This window comes from Eschscholzia californica, unplaced genomic scaffold (genome assembly GCF_041429995.1).
Source record: "Eschscholzia californica isolate CP2 unplaced genomic scaffold, dmEscCali1.0.p SCAF_4, whole genome shotgun sequence".
Taxonomy (NCBI): Eukaryota; Viridiplantae; Streptophyta; class Magnoliopsida; order Ranunculales; family Papaveraceae; genus Eschscholzia; species Eschscholzia californica.
In genome coordinates, this window is record NW_028238461.1 from 47,005,429 (window position 1) to 47,021,255 (window position 15,827).

Sequence of the window (15,827 nt, forward strand, 5' to 3'; positions counted from 1 at the left end):
TTGAAAAGAACATTAACTTTCACCTTTATCTCTGTGTGGCTCTTCAATTTCTTAAAGATGTTAAAATTTTCAGCTTCTTCAATTGCTTTATCTTCAATTTCTTAAAGAAGACCCTAAAAAGCTTAACAGCTTCAAACTGATACAGATAACCAATGTCTTTCTTAACAAAAAGTATTTGCTTTTCTGATATTGCTCCATCTATTAATATTTCTCTCAAAATCTGATCTATCTTCAATGGTCATCAATATACCCCACTCCAATCCCTTCACAACCTAATCCGACTAAAACCTTACATGAAAATCGCCCATTACGTTCTTTTGTTGAACCCACTTTGATCAATCTGATAGTGAGAAATTCGATCTTCTGGTGTTGTTGATTCAAGTGGAAGTCCACTTTCTATTGTTACATCAATGGTTGTTGTTTCTTTATTACAACAAGTTCTTTTTTAATATATTTATTCATCTTGGTTGTTAAGAAAGTTGTAGAATTGCTTGAAAGTTCTCAACATCAGCAGCAATAGGACTCAAATTTGGCAGATGGAAATCATAATCAGAATAAACAGGTAAATTTTGTGTAAAGGGTTTATGGTTTTCTTAGTAGAATGCAGATGGTTTCGGTTTAACTACCCTATAGCAACCAACTCCAAGAGCCAAAGGTACATGTTTTCTGTCCATATATATTATGCACTTAAAATTTCCAGGTTGCGGTATATAACTTATGAGGTAATCATATATATATTTGGGTAATTTTACTATCTGATTCTAAATTTTATTAGTTTTCCACAAATTTCCAGCTTCTTCAATTTCTTCATCTTAGCTAAACCCTAAGCTAAAGGTTTTTAATCTTACTCCAGTAAAGAGTTCTGATAGTTCAACTTTCTTCCATCTGTGACCAAAACAATCCTTGTTACATTAGCCCATCACGCTTTCAACGTAATTTGGATTTCCCCCTTATCTTTTTAATCTTATTTTCCTGAAATTTGTCTCAATCATTTTTTTCGTCTCCAAAATTTGAAGGAGTCATAAGAATTGAGGGTGGAAAATTAAACAGCTGAAGTCATATTAACAGTAAGATGAGTTTTCATTTCGAAAAGAACTTTCACTGCAAGAGTATGAGCTTCTCGTGAAGGACATTGAGGTAATAATAATTCATTCTTTACTTTTTCATTCCCCTTATTTGAATTTCTATTGAGAATACAGGTTGGTTCCTATGCTCAGTCGAAGTATTCAGCGAATCAAGTACCTAAAGAAATGGTTTGGTTACCTTCCAAAGGTTTCGTTCTCCTCCAATTCAATGTAAGGGTTGACGTTGTCTATATTTCTTTTACAGAGCAAAAGAGTTAGAGAAAGAGAGAAGAAGAAGAAGACAAGTTTGCTTTTAATGTTACATAGGTAAGAACAACCAAAGAATTTCTAATTTCCATCTTGAACTTTTTTTTATGGTATTATAATTTACTGATTCGTTTCACTTTTGTTGATTTCTAGGCTCAACGGATTCTAAATATTAGCTTTTTCTTGAATTCGATTTGTGGGTGTTTGTAAGGTTATCTAAAAATGATATTTATGAAGTGCCTATACTTGTTAAGATCTTATTTCTATTCTTAATTACTATCAATTGGAGTTTGCTATCTACTTTACTTGCAAGACCTAATTTTCATGTGGTAGATTAAATATATTCATTAGTTAGTTCTATTAACAATTCTCGACGTGCTTCATGATTAGCTTCTCTGATTTAAGTTCTTTTTCGTTCTATTGAAGTAAGATATAATAATAATGCAAACACAGAAATGAAGGCAAATAGAGTTTCTAGATAGTAGTTTATTCCTATGCTAGGGCGGTGTCAGAGAGCATTATTGTTGTTAACAGACAAAAGACTTTCGCAAAAAGTAGAAAAGCTACAATGGCATAGTTGTGGAACTGAGGGCGGGATTCCACTTTCATCAACTTCTATCCAATTACCCTTCTTCCAATTGTAACAATAAATAGACAGACATTTCTTATTCTCCACCAGACCAAAAGTAGATAATGTTACTAAAATCTTGTCATCAGATCCTACAAAAGAGTGAAACTTAATTCGGTGATCCTTTCCCATACAAAAAGGTAATGTGATACTACTTACTTCACTCCATCTTCCATTCTTCTTGCAAGAAGAACTAGTAGACGTTCCACATATCTCCTCCCCCTCCTTTATGTCCTTGTAACCATCATCTTCGTATATAAACATCTTGAACATACATTTGTGCACGCTAACTACCATTGCTAAATTTCCATTCACTTCGAGTAACTCGGCGATATTTTCGGATTTGAAATGGTCGTTAGGAACCTGAGTGTGACTAGTAATGAAATGAGGGATCGTTATTGTTTTGAACTTCTCACTTCCTACATCAAATGCCACAAAAGTTACTGGAAGGCGACGTGGTTGCACTACCCAATTAGGAGGATTCCAGTAAATAACACCTTTCACATAAACAGAATCATTTGTTAGTCCATTATATGGGACCCCTTTGATTCTTCTCCATATGTTATTATTCTTATTACCTAGGCGCCCAATGGTCAAAACCTCACAAATAAAATCCGTCTTGTGAGTATGTATCTCCATCCACATACATAACAATTTGTATTCATTAGTAACAGGATCAAACCCAAATCCATAGTTGGATGTTAATGAGTTATGGTTCAAGCGAAACCAAGGTGATACTTCTCCCGTACTGATATTGCATATACGAGCACCGGGTTCTATATACTTATCAATGTGACATACTAAGCCGTTTATAGGTTTTGAAATGGTATCATAAGAAGACGAGTTTATCTCCCTTACCGTGTCAACTACTAATTTCAGTTTTGTGGCACGACTACCACTGGTCTGGCTGCCAACATTGTAGTAAACTTGTTCTTCTTCAAACACTACGAGGTCAGCTGTAATGTGGAGTTCCTTATATGGCCAAGGATCCATATACAAGTAACTCTGTATTCTCTTTAGCCCTTCTTCTGGATTGTTTGTAGGCGGTAAGGGAACAACTATAAATAAACGAGTAGGAAGGCGTGTTTTCGAACGAGTAAAGTGTAAATCAATAAAGTGTTGATCTTTCTGAATTAAAGAACACCAACTTCTGCAAACAGATTTGAAACGGAAAAGGGATTTAACTGGAAGCCTAGTTAGTATCTCAACTACTAACCAATCTTCATCACCATTACTACTAGTACTACTAACCTTCTTATTATTATTATTATTTGGCTGCTCCCATTGTTTAGATTTCCTTTTTTTCAACATGGTGGGTGGATATTGAGAGAAAGAGAGAGGTGAATAGAATAAAGGAAAGAGAACGGTTTGGGGTTTTTATAAGCTAATTAAACCGACTTACTGCAGGGGAAAGAGGGAACTTAGAAAAAGAGAGAGGAAGTGGGCCCTAGGGATGGATGTCAACTAGACGGGTTTGAATGGTTCAGTAAACGGGTTTGGGTAATTTTAAAGGCACCCCTCTGAAGTGGTACCTCCCTCAACACAAATCTTGGAGAGAGTCTGAGGAGAAGGGGCGGCAATAAAACTTTGGAGGGGCGCTAAAATTGCCCTAGGAAAAATAAGGAGAGAAATAAGGAAGAGATATTAATCAACTTATAAATAAGATGTAATTGGTGGAACAAAAAATAAGGAGAGAAATATGTGGGAAGTAGTTATCGTAGAGATGTTCTAACTAATTTTGATAGATTTACGCTAATACCCTTTTTTGTTTTAAGTCAATTTACACGAAAAATAGCTCTATGTCAGTCGTCTGATGTAATCTATATCAAACGTGAGGTGAAGTCAAAGAAGTTATTCTTAAAATAATCCTGATACCCTTCATTTAATGTAGACTTACACGAGAAGATATTGTATCTGTCGTTGGATCAAAACTCCCAATAGTAAATAGACGGCTGACTTATGAGTGTGAGTGTGTAGTGAACAAATGAGGATATACTTTCTTTACAAAACCTATTTGCATGTGACCCAGAATATTGATAAGCTATTATTGTCAGATCTATTTTAATTGTGATTACTTTTTCTTTTCCCTCCCAACTGAAATTTGAAATTTATAAAAAAGACAAAATGAGAAAAAAAAAATTATAGAAACACAGATTGATTTTTGTCAATTCCTTTGAACTTTATTAGTTAAAAATAAGAAGAAGAAACAAAATGTAACTCTAAAAACCCTATCAAGTTCAGCTAGGAGACAAATTATAATGGATCCACAAAATACTCAAAATTCAAAATTAAAATACTTTACTACCTCACGTCGTCAAATCACACATATATCTTCCAATATATCCCAATTAAAAAATCATAGAGACTAATTGATCCTCATTTTTCTTTCTAACATTATGTTTGTGATGTAGCTGACAAAATAGTGTTAGGGTTTTATAATTAATGGAACCGTGACAAGTCTGGTTGGATGACCTAAAAGAAGATTTTCTATTTTTGGTAGTTTTCAAATTCTATAATTTCTTAATAGTTTCAGAATATTAGTTGCTTTAGAGGAGATTTTCTAGTTTTTACTAGTTTTCCGGTTTTAATTGTTTTAGCAGTATTCAAAATTATAGTTATTTTTTAGTTTTAGTAATTTTATACTTCTATTATTTCAGGGTTTCAAACCTATAAATATTCATTGTTAAGGGAATTAGTTTATTGAATACAATTTCGTTTAACTTAAACAATAATAGAGGAGCGATCTCTCTACTTTTTATCTCTGACCTACTAGGGGCTGCATTAGTTTGTTTTCTTTTCGGTAAAATCTTAAATCTGATTCGAGACCTGATCTGATTCAAATTAAATTTTTGTTTACTCCTTGTTTCACACTACTATAATGTCTGACTCATCTAATTTAAGTCGATTTTGGATCACGTTTTCAGTCAGATGAGTCTAAACCAAACCCCAAAGTGAGAGAACAAAAAAAATCCAGCCAATTTATAACGTAATCTTGTAGATTTACCAGATTTCCCCCTTTAAAATCTCCCTTTCTCCCTCCCCCCAAAATCAAACTCAAAAATCAAATCAGATTAGGGCAAAAGTTCGAGAGAGAGAGAGAAAGATGAAAGCTTCACTGAAATTCCGAGATGATCAAAAGCCATTATTTAGGGCAAAAGTTCCTTTGAGTGTATTAGGGTATCCATTTCAATCAGGAATTGAAGCTGGTGATTCAAAAGAATTCAGCTTAAATTTAAGTACTTTTTTTGAATCAGGTCCTTCTTTTAAATTCTCTTATCGTCCTAATGATTCTTTTAATCCTTTTAGTATAATTGTTAAAACTGGTATTGGTTCATTTGGATCACCAATTTCTGCTCCTATGTCTATGAGTGCTGAATTTAATTTACTTGGTGGTGGTACTGGTGGGTCTTCTGGAAACCCTAATTTTTTTCTCCATTTTAAACCTAAATTTGGGGATTTCTCAATCAAGAAATCTACTACTTCTTCATCTTTATTACCAAAAACCCAATCTTTATCTGGTTTAGTTCAACCCAAGGTCGTCAAGGTATCTCCTTCAAACCCTAACGATTTAGATTCAGACACTGAAGATCATCAAATTGACGGTAATGGCGGTGTTGAAGTTTCATTAGATAACGGCGTTTACCAGAATCTAAACGAAGGGTTATTTATTGGAAAGAAATTTAATGGTTATAACGCCGTTAATACGATTGACAAGGTATTATTCAACGGCGTAGAGATGAACGCGACAACAATTTTGCCGGTGAGAAATCAAGCAGTGGTGAAGTTCCGATGGGGAGTCAGATTTCCATCAGAGCTTAAGAATTCTTTCATGGAGGTCAATGGGGTAAAAAATCAAGTTACATCAATTTCATCATCGTCTTCGTTAATTCGTAAGATACCCTTTCTCGTGATGAGCAAGATCTCGTTCGAGCATTTGACGGAATCCATGAAATCAAAAGATTCAAGCAAAACAAAACGATCTGATAATTTGGGGGAAAATACTGACCTAGCTGCTATATTGTTGACCGTTAAACGCGATTTGGGAGATTTACAGGTAGAAAATGGATTACTGAGAAAAGCGACGGAGGAGCTCCGGTCAGAAATAGGTTCAGGGAATTTTGGTTTAATCGGGGGAAGTCAGGTTTCAGGTAAAAGCCGGGATGGGAAAAAGTACATGTTGGGGAAGAATGGATTTGCCGGGAAGAAGGTAGGTGAAGATGGTGGGAGTGAAGAGTTGAAGAAGGTTGGGTCGCCGGAAAATTGAGGGGGTGGTGGTAAAAATTAGGGCAACTATGATGGGTAACTTAGGGGTTTAGTCTGGGTAGTCTTTTATAATGATTATGTTTTTCTTAGGTTCCTTTTTGTTATGATAAGGTTATTATCCATCCTATAATCTATAATCTAGTATTTGAGAAGTTCCAAAAGATTTTGTAATTTTTTTTTTTTTTTTTTTTTTTTTTTTTTTCTGTTGTTAAAAAATCATAACTCAGATCTCAAATATGATGTGTCGAGTGTAAATTAGAGATATCTCAAGAGGACACTCTATTTAGATCTCAAATATGATGTGTCGAGTGTAGATTAGAGATATCTGAAGAGGACACTCTATAAATAGAGCGTCCTCTTGAGATATCTCTAATTGTGCAACTTATTAATATATAAATTTCAACCAATAGAAATCAAATTTTCGTGTACTTCTAAAATAACTAATTATTCTTTTACAAAAATAATCATGTCACATAGGTCAAAAAAACAAGTTTAAAGTTTTGCATTAGAGACATACAAGAATCGAATATTTAAGTGAGAATCTCAATTGGAACTTGACAAATAGGACGAATAGAGACTTTATGACCAGCTTACTGCCTATACCTTTACTTTATCAAAAATACTCAGATGACCAGTTACCGTTATATGTACGTTAACTAGTCATCACCTCTCTCTCATCCATCTCATCACCTCTCTGTCACCTCATTGTCTTCACCAACAGATGTCGTTGGTCAACTAATTTTCCGACCGAAAACCTTCAAACATGAAAAAAAATTTCTTTTTTTCTCACTATTCTTTTTCTTCCTCTCTCTTCTCTCAAATCTCTCTATCTCTAACTAAGAGCATCTCCAATGCAAAACTCAATCTTAGAAATTCCGAGTGCCACTTAGGATATTTAGAGTTTTTTCTTAAAAATCATCTCCAATGCAACACTCTATTTGGATCTCTAAGATGACGTGTCGAGGATTGAATAGAGATATCTCAAGAGGACACTCTAGAAATAAAGTGTCCTCTTGAGATATCTCTAATTGTCCAACTCATCAATATTTGATTTTCAACCAATAGAAATCGAGTCTTCTATATTCTCTAAAATAACTAATTATTTATTTACAAAAATAACTATGCCACATAAGTAAATAAGATAAGTTTAGATTTTTGCATTGGAGACACAAAAAAATTGAGGATCTCTATTAACGCCACCTAGGAGTGCGAATCTCAATTGGAACTTGACACCTAGGATGAATAGAGATTTTTCTGAGTTTTGCATTGGAGATGCTCTAATCTCTCTATCTCTAATCTCCCCTCTCTCTCTCTATAATCTCTCTCTATCTATCTAATCTCTCTATAATCTCTCTGTCTCTCTAATCTGTCTCTCTCTCATCTCAAAAGTTGTCGCAGCAGAACCCAGGAGTACCCCAAATGTAGCGGCAGCAGCAGCGTTGCTCCGGTGCATATGGCCACTCATATGGTAATGAGACCGGCATTGTGGAGCCAATTTTTATATTTTCTAAACAATCACTGCAAGTTAATCAATTTTTCTAATTAATTAAACCATTAACGATTTTCCCTCGCAAATCTGAGATTCAAATCCACCTGAATGCTAATGATCTGATTCAAATCTAACCTCAGATACTCTTAATACGAAGATATAGAAGCCATTTCCGATAAATCAAAGAGGAGAAATGAAGAAGTTAGTTACCAGATTCGATCCCAAATGATGCGTTTGTCCGTACCAGCCGGAATTAACAAGAATATTATTGCTATTCAGGTCTGGAATTAGCTTGAACGTTGTTGAAGCCAGATCCCGATCTGGTTTGAACCCAGACCGAGTCTCTCTCTCTCTCTAACTATCTCTCTCTCTCTAACTAATCTCTAGTTCTTTCTCTAATTTCTCTCTCATTCTCTAACTAATATTTGCACCAAGTGATGAAGCTTTTAAAGCTCCTGGATTACCAGATTTGACGAAATTAACGAATGTTGAAGTGGTTATGACTTACAGTATCATGCATTAATAGGTTATAATCCGATCGGAACTTTGAAATCTAGTAAAGATCCTATTAAAACTTCAGCTTCTAATGGTGCCGGTAAGTATGGTCTAACAATTACTACTGCTGGTGATTCAGTTACTTTAAATACTGGTGTTGATGCTTATATGATTTCTGGTACAGTTAATGATAATACACCTTTATGAGGTGGTCGATCGTTGACATTCGACGGTGAAGACGATGAGGTGGCGAAAGAATGAGGTGGCAGAGAGAGGTGACGAGATGGAAGAGAGAGGGGTGATGGCTAGTTAACGAACATATAACAGTAATTGAAAAAGGGGGTCATGTAAGTATTTTCGATAAAGTAGGGGGCTATACATGAAGCTGGTCATAAAGTTGAGGGCTATTCGAGAAATAACGCAATTTGGTTTTAGGACAAATAGAAAGTGTTTCTCCTAGGATGAGCTGAAGGTATCAATGTCTTTCATATTTTGTCATCCATGAATATGAAGAACTTTGAACTTAGTCGGGAAGACTCCACTTGCTTTAGTCCGTGACTATAGGTCATACATCTTTTTGGTTCTCTAACTTGAATGGGAGTTTTAGCTGACTGCCAGCAAAAGTTTCGAGACTGACGATCTGGTTGTTAATTATAATTTGAACAAAAATCATTGGAAGAGTCAACAGTTGGTAGGCCAAGTGGTTCCAAGGTGTTGACATAAACTCCAGAAATCCCTGGAGGTCTCAGGTTCAAATCCCAGAGAAGGTGGAATCTTTGGTTATTTGAATTGGGATTATTAGGGTGTAAATAATGTTGTTGGGCTTTAGGCCATGTCTTGTTGGGTTATAAGCCCGGTTCTGTTAGTGTTTGAGTGGGCGGTTATCGAGCTTATCACATCTATGATGTATCAAGTGTCAAATGTTACGACATACGTAGATCGTAGTCGACTTCCAAAAAAAAAAAAAAATCATTGGAAGAATTTTATAATGGAATAACCCATTCAGAGTTGCAAGAATATCCCCTCAGCAATAGATGTTTAGGAGCACATCCAAAGCTTTCGACTTTACAAATTTTTGAACATGATGCTAATTCACCCATCGGAAGTGATAGAATCACAAATATTTTGACAAAGAAAGTTACCCAGCTGATGTGGCGGTTATGATAATCATCTCTAAATGGTCCAGATTTAGTCAAACTTTCAAACCACAACCGCCTCATCAGCTGGGTAACTTCTTTTGTCAAATTTTTTTGTGATTTTAGCTTTTCTCTTCACCCATCTGGTACCTCCCCATCCCCTCCTCAGCTTTACATTGAATGGTAAGATTCCTGCGTAATAGATGATAGTAAATGAGGAAAAAGATGGGCCTGGATCTACCCAAATGGCTTGTCTAATATTAGAGCATCTCCAATGCAATACTCAACAAAAACTCAATTAATCCAATGTGTCAAGTATGAGTTGAGTTTCTCTTTCCTAGGTTGCATTATTGAGATACTCAATACAAAATTCATCTCCAATGCAACACTCAAAAAAACTCAACATTTACTTTAGATTTACTTTTGGTTCTTATTTTATTATATAAAATGTTGGTGTGGACCAATTGAGATACAACAATAAATGTTGAGATACTCAAAAGAAAACTCAACAATTGAGTTTTCTTTTGAGTATCTCAATATTTATTGTTGCCACATCACATTGAGACTCTAGTTGAGTGTTGCATTGGAGAGTGTTTTTTGTCAAAAACTCAAGTAATCCTATGTGTCAAATTGAGTTTTGTAAATTGAGTGTTGCATTGGAGATGCTCTTAGGCCACTTTTAGTTACACCTGCCAATTCTTGAGTGGGATGGTATTATTGGAAGATAAGAACTAATAAAATGTCACTTTCTACATTGAAGTTTGTGTTACCTAACTTGTGATCCAAAGCAAATGTTGAAACAAAATTTTAATTATTGAAAAGAAAAAAAATTATCTTATACCCTTAAGGTTATAAGTTACACTAAAGATCGGTTGGGGTGGGACTAGAGCTCAAAACGACATGTTATTAAACCCAACAAAAGAATGTCTTGGTTAAACACGCCTCAGAAGCAATTAGGGAGGACGAAAGTAACAAACTAACACATTTAAGTGTCAAATCCTCGTTTCTCTACAAATTCTCATTATTTATAGAAAAATCACTTCATTGGACAACAATGAGAGAGTTCAATATTTTTTTTATTGTGCTCTACTCATTGGATAGTTTTGTTGTACAGAAGCCACATTTTGTTACAATGTAAGGAGCTAAAGTTTGGTCACTAACTATTCTAGACTAGGGGATTGAGACATTGTTGTATGATGTCATGATTAAGTTGAGTTTGTGCTATGTTTAGTCCTAGTGAAGAAATCTAAAGAAGAATATTTGATTTATAACTAATTTTCTAAAACTAATTGAGTATTTATGGAGTTCTAAGGTGTTTTAGTGGCACACTATGCTTCAATCGCAGCTACTTAGTTACATAATACACATTATCTGTCTAGCTCTAGCGTTAATCTGCTCTTGCACTTAGACCGTTCAAATTAACCTCCGATAATTCGTAGAACATTGAGGATATTATTGTCAAAAAGTAAAATTTCCTAGAGGATGATCATCCTAATTGAGCATTATCTTTGACAGGTGTGTTTGTTTTACTTGAATCAAAACAAGGTAAAAGTGAAACTTATCAACTACTGTTACAATTTGGAGAAGCATGATGAATTGAGGGCACAAATGTTAAAGACGATACTCACATTTTGACACTACTCACTCATCATATACTAATACAAACATGGAAACCTAAAGTAGATGGCCACTTATATTTGCATACTCTCTGGCATAATCTGATTCGATTTTCAAAGGAATGGTAATCGCAATACAGTTTACTCTCAAAACTACTCCATAAATAATATCGAGTCAATCTTCCTTTAGCCCCCCCAACGTGTGACTAACTCGTCAATTTTAACCTACATTTCAACCGCCATGTGAGAAAATGGCAAATATTTTTTTTATTCAGTTTTATCATTCTCATTTCACACAGTTTCGTAAGTTCTCTATTTGCTCCTATTATCTCTTTCTCTTCCGTTTTCTTCTGTTTCTTTTTCTCTACAATTGAGGCCTCCATCAACGGAAGTTCAGTTGGTTTTTGGGCCAAACAGACCAGTTGGTAACCTGTTGGGGGCTAAATGAGAATGATCCGAATAATTTCCCCTTCCTATAAAACACCAAGTAAGATCATTTATATGAAGGCAGGGAAGGCAAAAAAAAATGGCCCATCTTCTTCTTCTTCTTTCCATGAGAACACTCACAGCATTTCTCATCCTCTCCTTTTTCTCACCCCTCAAACCACAAGCCACAATGTTTTCGGTTACCGACTACGGTGCCATCGGTGACGGAAAACACTATGACACCAACCACATTCAAGCCGCAATTGAAGCTTGTCATGCAGCCGGCGGTGGGCATGTCAGATTTCCAGCGGGAAATTATCTGACAGGGACAATATACCTAAGATCAGAGGTAATCTTACAAATTGAAGAGAACTCTACTCTTTTAGCAGGTACCAACATTGGTGACTATCCAACTGATTCACAGAGATGGTACCTTGTTTTGGGTGAGAATGTGAGCAATGTTGGAATAATAGGGGGTGGATTCGGTGGAACAATAGATGGACAAGGTCCAAAATTTGTACAAAAAATGGATAAAAGAGAGAGTTTGATGGTTAGCTGGAACACAACTGGTGCTTGTTCTGGTCTTGATTGTAGACCTAAGCTAGTTGGATTCTATGATTCTAGTAATATAACACTTCGTGACCTCGATCTCAGAGAACCTTCTTACTGGAAGTACGTACGTCTCTCGCTCTCTCTTATTTTGTAATAATACGTGTATTTCTCTACGGCTAAAAAAACGCTCTTAACTTTTTCTTATTGCAGTTTGCACATAGTCAGATGTGATAACACAAAACTTGATTTCGTAATAATCGAAGGAGATTATGATATTCAAAATCACTATGGTATACTGATAGAGGACTCGAATAATACAATCATCTCAAATGGTTGGGTTGACAATGCAGGAAATGCTATAACTCTAGTAGCTCGTACAGGTCCAATATATAACGTAACTGTAACTCAGATTTCTCTACGTAGTAGATCTTCCGCTATCAAATTTGGTCCAGCTTCTTCTTTCGATTTTAAACATATTTTATTTGATAATATTAGCATTGACGATTGTCATCGTGGGTTTTCATTGGATATACGCGATCAAGGTATAGTACTTTATAATCTAAAAAGTTAATAAAGTTTTCACTAAACATCTCAAAATTCTATCGTACTAATTTATTAAACTTAAATGCAGGAAGTGCAAATGATATAATTTTCTCAAATATAGATATAAACAAACAACTATTCGACGACAACAATTTTTTAGGATGGTGGGGAAGATTCGAACCAATTCATGTAATAACTCACCCCCAAGGATCGAATTCGAAAGTGGGTTCAGTATCTAACCTTCAGTTCATCAACATAGACTCTTATACAGAATATGGATCAGTATTATCTGGTTCAAGTGAAGGAATTCTGAGAAACTTGAAGTTCATTAATGTGAATTTTACTTATACTGGTTTTAATCGTTCGGAGTTTGATATGACCGATCATAAACCAGATTCAGGCAAAACAAAAATGAGTCAAAATCTTGTGAATAACAGAGCTGGGATTAGAATGGAATATGTTGATGGATTAGAGATCGAAAATATGAACATGAGATGGTATCAAAATGGTCACTTGAAAGAATGGAGAAATGCTTTGGAATTTAGTCCCACAAATGTCAATAACATTTCTCTACTTAGTTTCAGTTCTGCATTAATTACCCCTCAAGTCTGAAGACAAATGCGCGAATGTAATCAATTCTGCTGTTATCCTTAATTACTATATGTCATCTTTGGATTAATGGAAATTATATTGCTAACTACTCTATTGTCGCATTTGTGAGAAGAGTCCCACGTAGGAGAAGAATGATCTAGTAACCAAGAATACAATGTTTAAGTCCTCTTTACTCATTGTCAAATGGTTTTAAATTGAATTACTATAAACTTAACATGGTATCAAAGCTAGACCACACCGCCACACGTGATATGTTTAAAAGCGACACGCGCTCCAAGGGACAAAAAAAATGTTAAATTAAAAGAATACTATATGTGAGGGAACGTGCCAGAACACTTCCACTTGGAAGAATTATTATTTAGTAAACAATAATATAATATATGTGTCTTTTACAATCGTTGTCAATTGGTTAACGAGAAAAACTCTATAAGTCTATTTGCAATCTTTTTGCCCCCTATGGTGGTAGAATGTAGACTGCCTGGTCAAAATTGTTTGTGAAGTTTAGGAACGATAAGAGAAAGAAAGAGAACTTGAGTAAGGGGGAGATAGAAATAGATGCATAATTCTAACATATATTCAATCAAGCTCTGCCAAACCCATGAATTTTGTGAAATTCTATAAACACTAAAATTGTTATTCACTCGGTTATATGCACACAACACCCGTCTACTCCTTTTAACTATAAACACATACCACTTCTCCAATTTTGGTTGAAAAATTGTACTGGTGCATTCGGTCTCTCGAACCGTTGTGGCGGTGGTTAGGGGAACATCTCCTCCCTCGTTCTCTCTCTCTCATGCGCTACTGTTAAGGTCACTTATCAGACTGTTTATGGACATTTCGGTAACCAACTATCAAGCGCCCATCCACTTTCGAAATGATGGTGTGGGTGTAGGGTTTTACCACTACCTATTGTTGTTAGCGGAATCTCGGACATCTAATATGTCTAACACTAGGTTAACGTTTCTAGAATCACATGCATGAATTAATAATGAACTAAACTTGAAAAGAAAAATACCTTATTCGTTTTCCCTCGAACTAGATTCGTTGTCTTTTCGGAAGATCAAGAGCTTCAAAAGAGTAGCTCCTCTCCTTGAGACACCGAGTAGGTTGACTTGAACTCCCTACCTTTAAGTCAGCTAGGACCTTGATGAAGGCTACGATGTCTGAGAGAGTTGATTTTCCTTGAGAAAATTCCACACCTTTTTTGTTTGTCTAACTGGTCCATATATAGAGAAACCCTAATTAGAATCCCACTCATATTAGGTTACAATATGGGCTACAGAAAGATAATCAAACTTAAGGAATCCTAGATGGGATGGTTCTCATATAGGGTTTCTTTCTTATGTGGTCGGCCAGAGTAGTCTACTAATGGTCTTCTCCCACTCCTATTAGGTTTCAATATGGACTACAGAAAAGATAATCAGACTTAAGGAATCCTGGATGGGAGAGATTCCCATCTAGGATTTTTTTCTTATGTGGTCGACCAGAGTAGTCCACTAATGAGCTTGGCCCACTCCTATTAGATTTCAATATGGGATACAGAAAAGATAATCGGTCTTAAGGAATCCTAGATGGGAGGGATTCCCATATAGGGTTTCCTTCTTATGTAACCGGCCAGAGTAGCCCACTAATGGCTTGGCATGGCCGGCCATTACCTTGTTATGGCTGGTTCGATCAAGCCTTAAGTGGGCTTGATCTTCCCGACCTAAAACTCCCTTTAAACCTTTCCGGGCTTCCCTTTCGAGCCCGGTTTTTTTTTTCTATTTGGCACTATCAGACTGAATCACATCCATCTATAGGCAAGCTCCCACTAGTCAAGTCTCTTTGTTGAAGACACCACTCTTATGTGTAAGTCGTTGTAGGATTCGGTCTATGCTAGCAGGCCCGTGCGGTACCCAGTGCGGGCAGGGCGCCCGCACTGGGCCCCGCACAAATGAGGGGCCCAAAAAAAATTTTAATACTCTTGTAGTCTTGTGTTCCGTGTCCCATACTCCCATTAAAAAACAAAAAAAGAAGTTTGAACAAGTCAAACTCTATAAAAAAACCAGGGTATATATATTTAAGTAAATGAAGGGGCCCACTCTCCACTAACATTGACGCAAGAAGCCAAGAATATCTCTTTCTCTCTCTACTTTCTTTTTCCTGGCTAGTTACTAATTCTCTCTCTACTTTCTTTTCTAGATTATTACCCTTTCTCTCTCCAGATTCTTTTGGCAATTTTCTTTTACTCTTTCCTTTCCTTTCCTTTCCTTTCTTTTCCTTACAAGGGAATCAGCTTTTTTATATACTAAAATTGGTTAGCCGGTTTTTTTTCTTAGAAACCGGCTTGTCGGTTTAAGACTTTAAGTTAACTTTTCTTTTTATAAATTGTTGGTGCAAAATAATTTTTTCATTATTTTACTTAAGTCTTCTTCCAAATATCACCGGGTAACGTATCGTTTTTCCTATTTTCTCTTCTTGTTGTTATAATTTAGTTGTTAAATTTATGTTGAAGTTGAAATAATTGCATCAAAATCACCTTAATTTATTAACTATTAGAACAATAATTCATTGTGGGTACATCAGTCGCTTTAATTTAATCGTTTCTTTTTTTTTGGAATTGCTTTAATTTAATCGTTGTAATTGCTATATCAGATTAAGTCTTTAGAATTTTTGTAAAGAAATATCCAACTAGGTTTACGATTTTATATTTCAATAATTTTTATTATATTATTATTGATAAGCTATTTTATT

At 35.4% G+C, this 15,827-nt stretch overlaps 2 protein-coding genes and 1 long non-coding RNA gene across 4 annotated transcripts; all 3 read left to right on the forward strand.

The window, feature by feature from the left end:
- On the forward strand, positions 1 to 1,656 carry LOC147545344 (uncharacterized). Of its 2 annotated transcripts, XR_015223885.1 has the most exons (4): positions 1 to 562; positions 1,017 to 1,137; positions 1,330 to 1,391; positions 1,485 to 1,656. It is a non-coding gene; the product is annotated as an uncharacterized LOC147545344 (long non-coding RNA). The 2 variants fall into 2 exon arrangements; XR_015223884.1 differs by having other exon boundaries at positions 1,330 to 1,656.
- A 3,011-nt stretch (positions 1,657 to 4,667) lies between these two features.
- Positions 4,668 to 6,383, forward strand: LOC147545345 (uncharacterized). Its single transcript, XM_086637978.1, has one exon. The coding sequence runs from the start codon at positions 5,063 to 5,065 to the stop codon at positions 6,221 to 6,223; it is 1,161 nt and encodes a 386-aa protein (XP_086494104.1). The 5' UTR covers positions 4,668 to 5,062; the 3' UTR covers positions 6,224 to 6,383.
- A 4,865-nt stretch (positions 6,384 to 11,248) lies between these two features.
- LOC147545346 (polygalacturonase ADPG2-like) lies at positions 11,249 to 13,177 on the forward strand. The gene is made up of 3 exons (XM_086635990.1): positions 11,249 to 12,056; positions 12,147 to 12,478; positions 12,568 to 13,177. The coding sequence occupies exons 1-3, from the start codon at positions 11,485 to 11,487 to the stop codon at positions 13,089 to 13,091; spliced, it is 1,428 nt and encodes a 475-aa protein (XP_086492116.1). The 5' UTR covers positions 11,249 to 11,484; the 3' UTR covers positions 13,092 to 13,177.
- Positions 13,178 to 15,827: the final 2,650 nt, after the last annotated feature.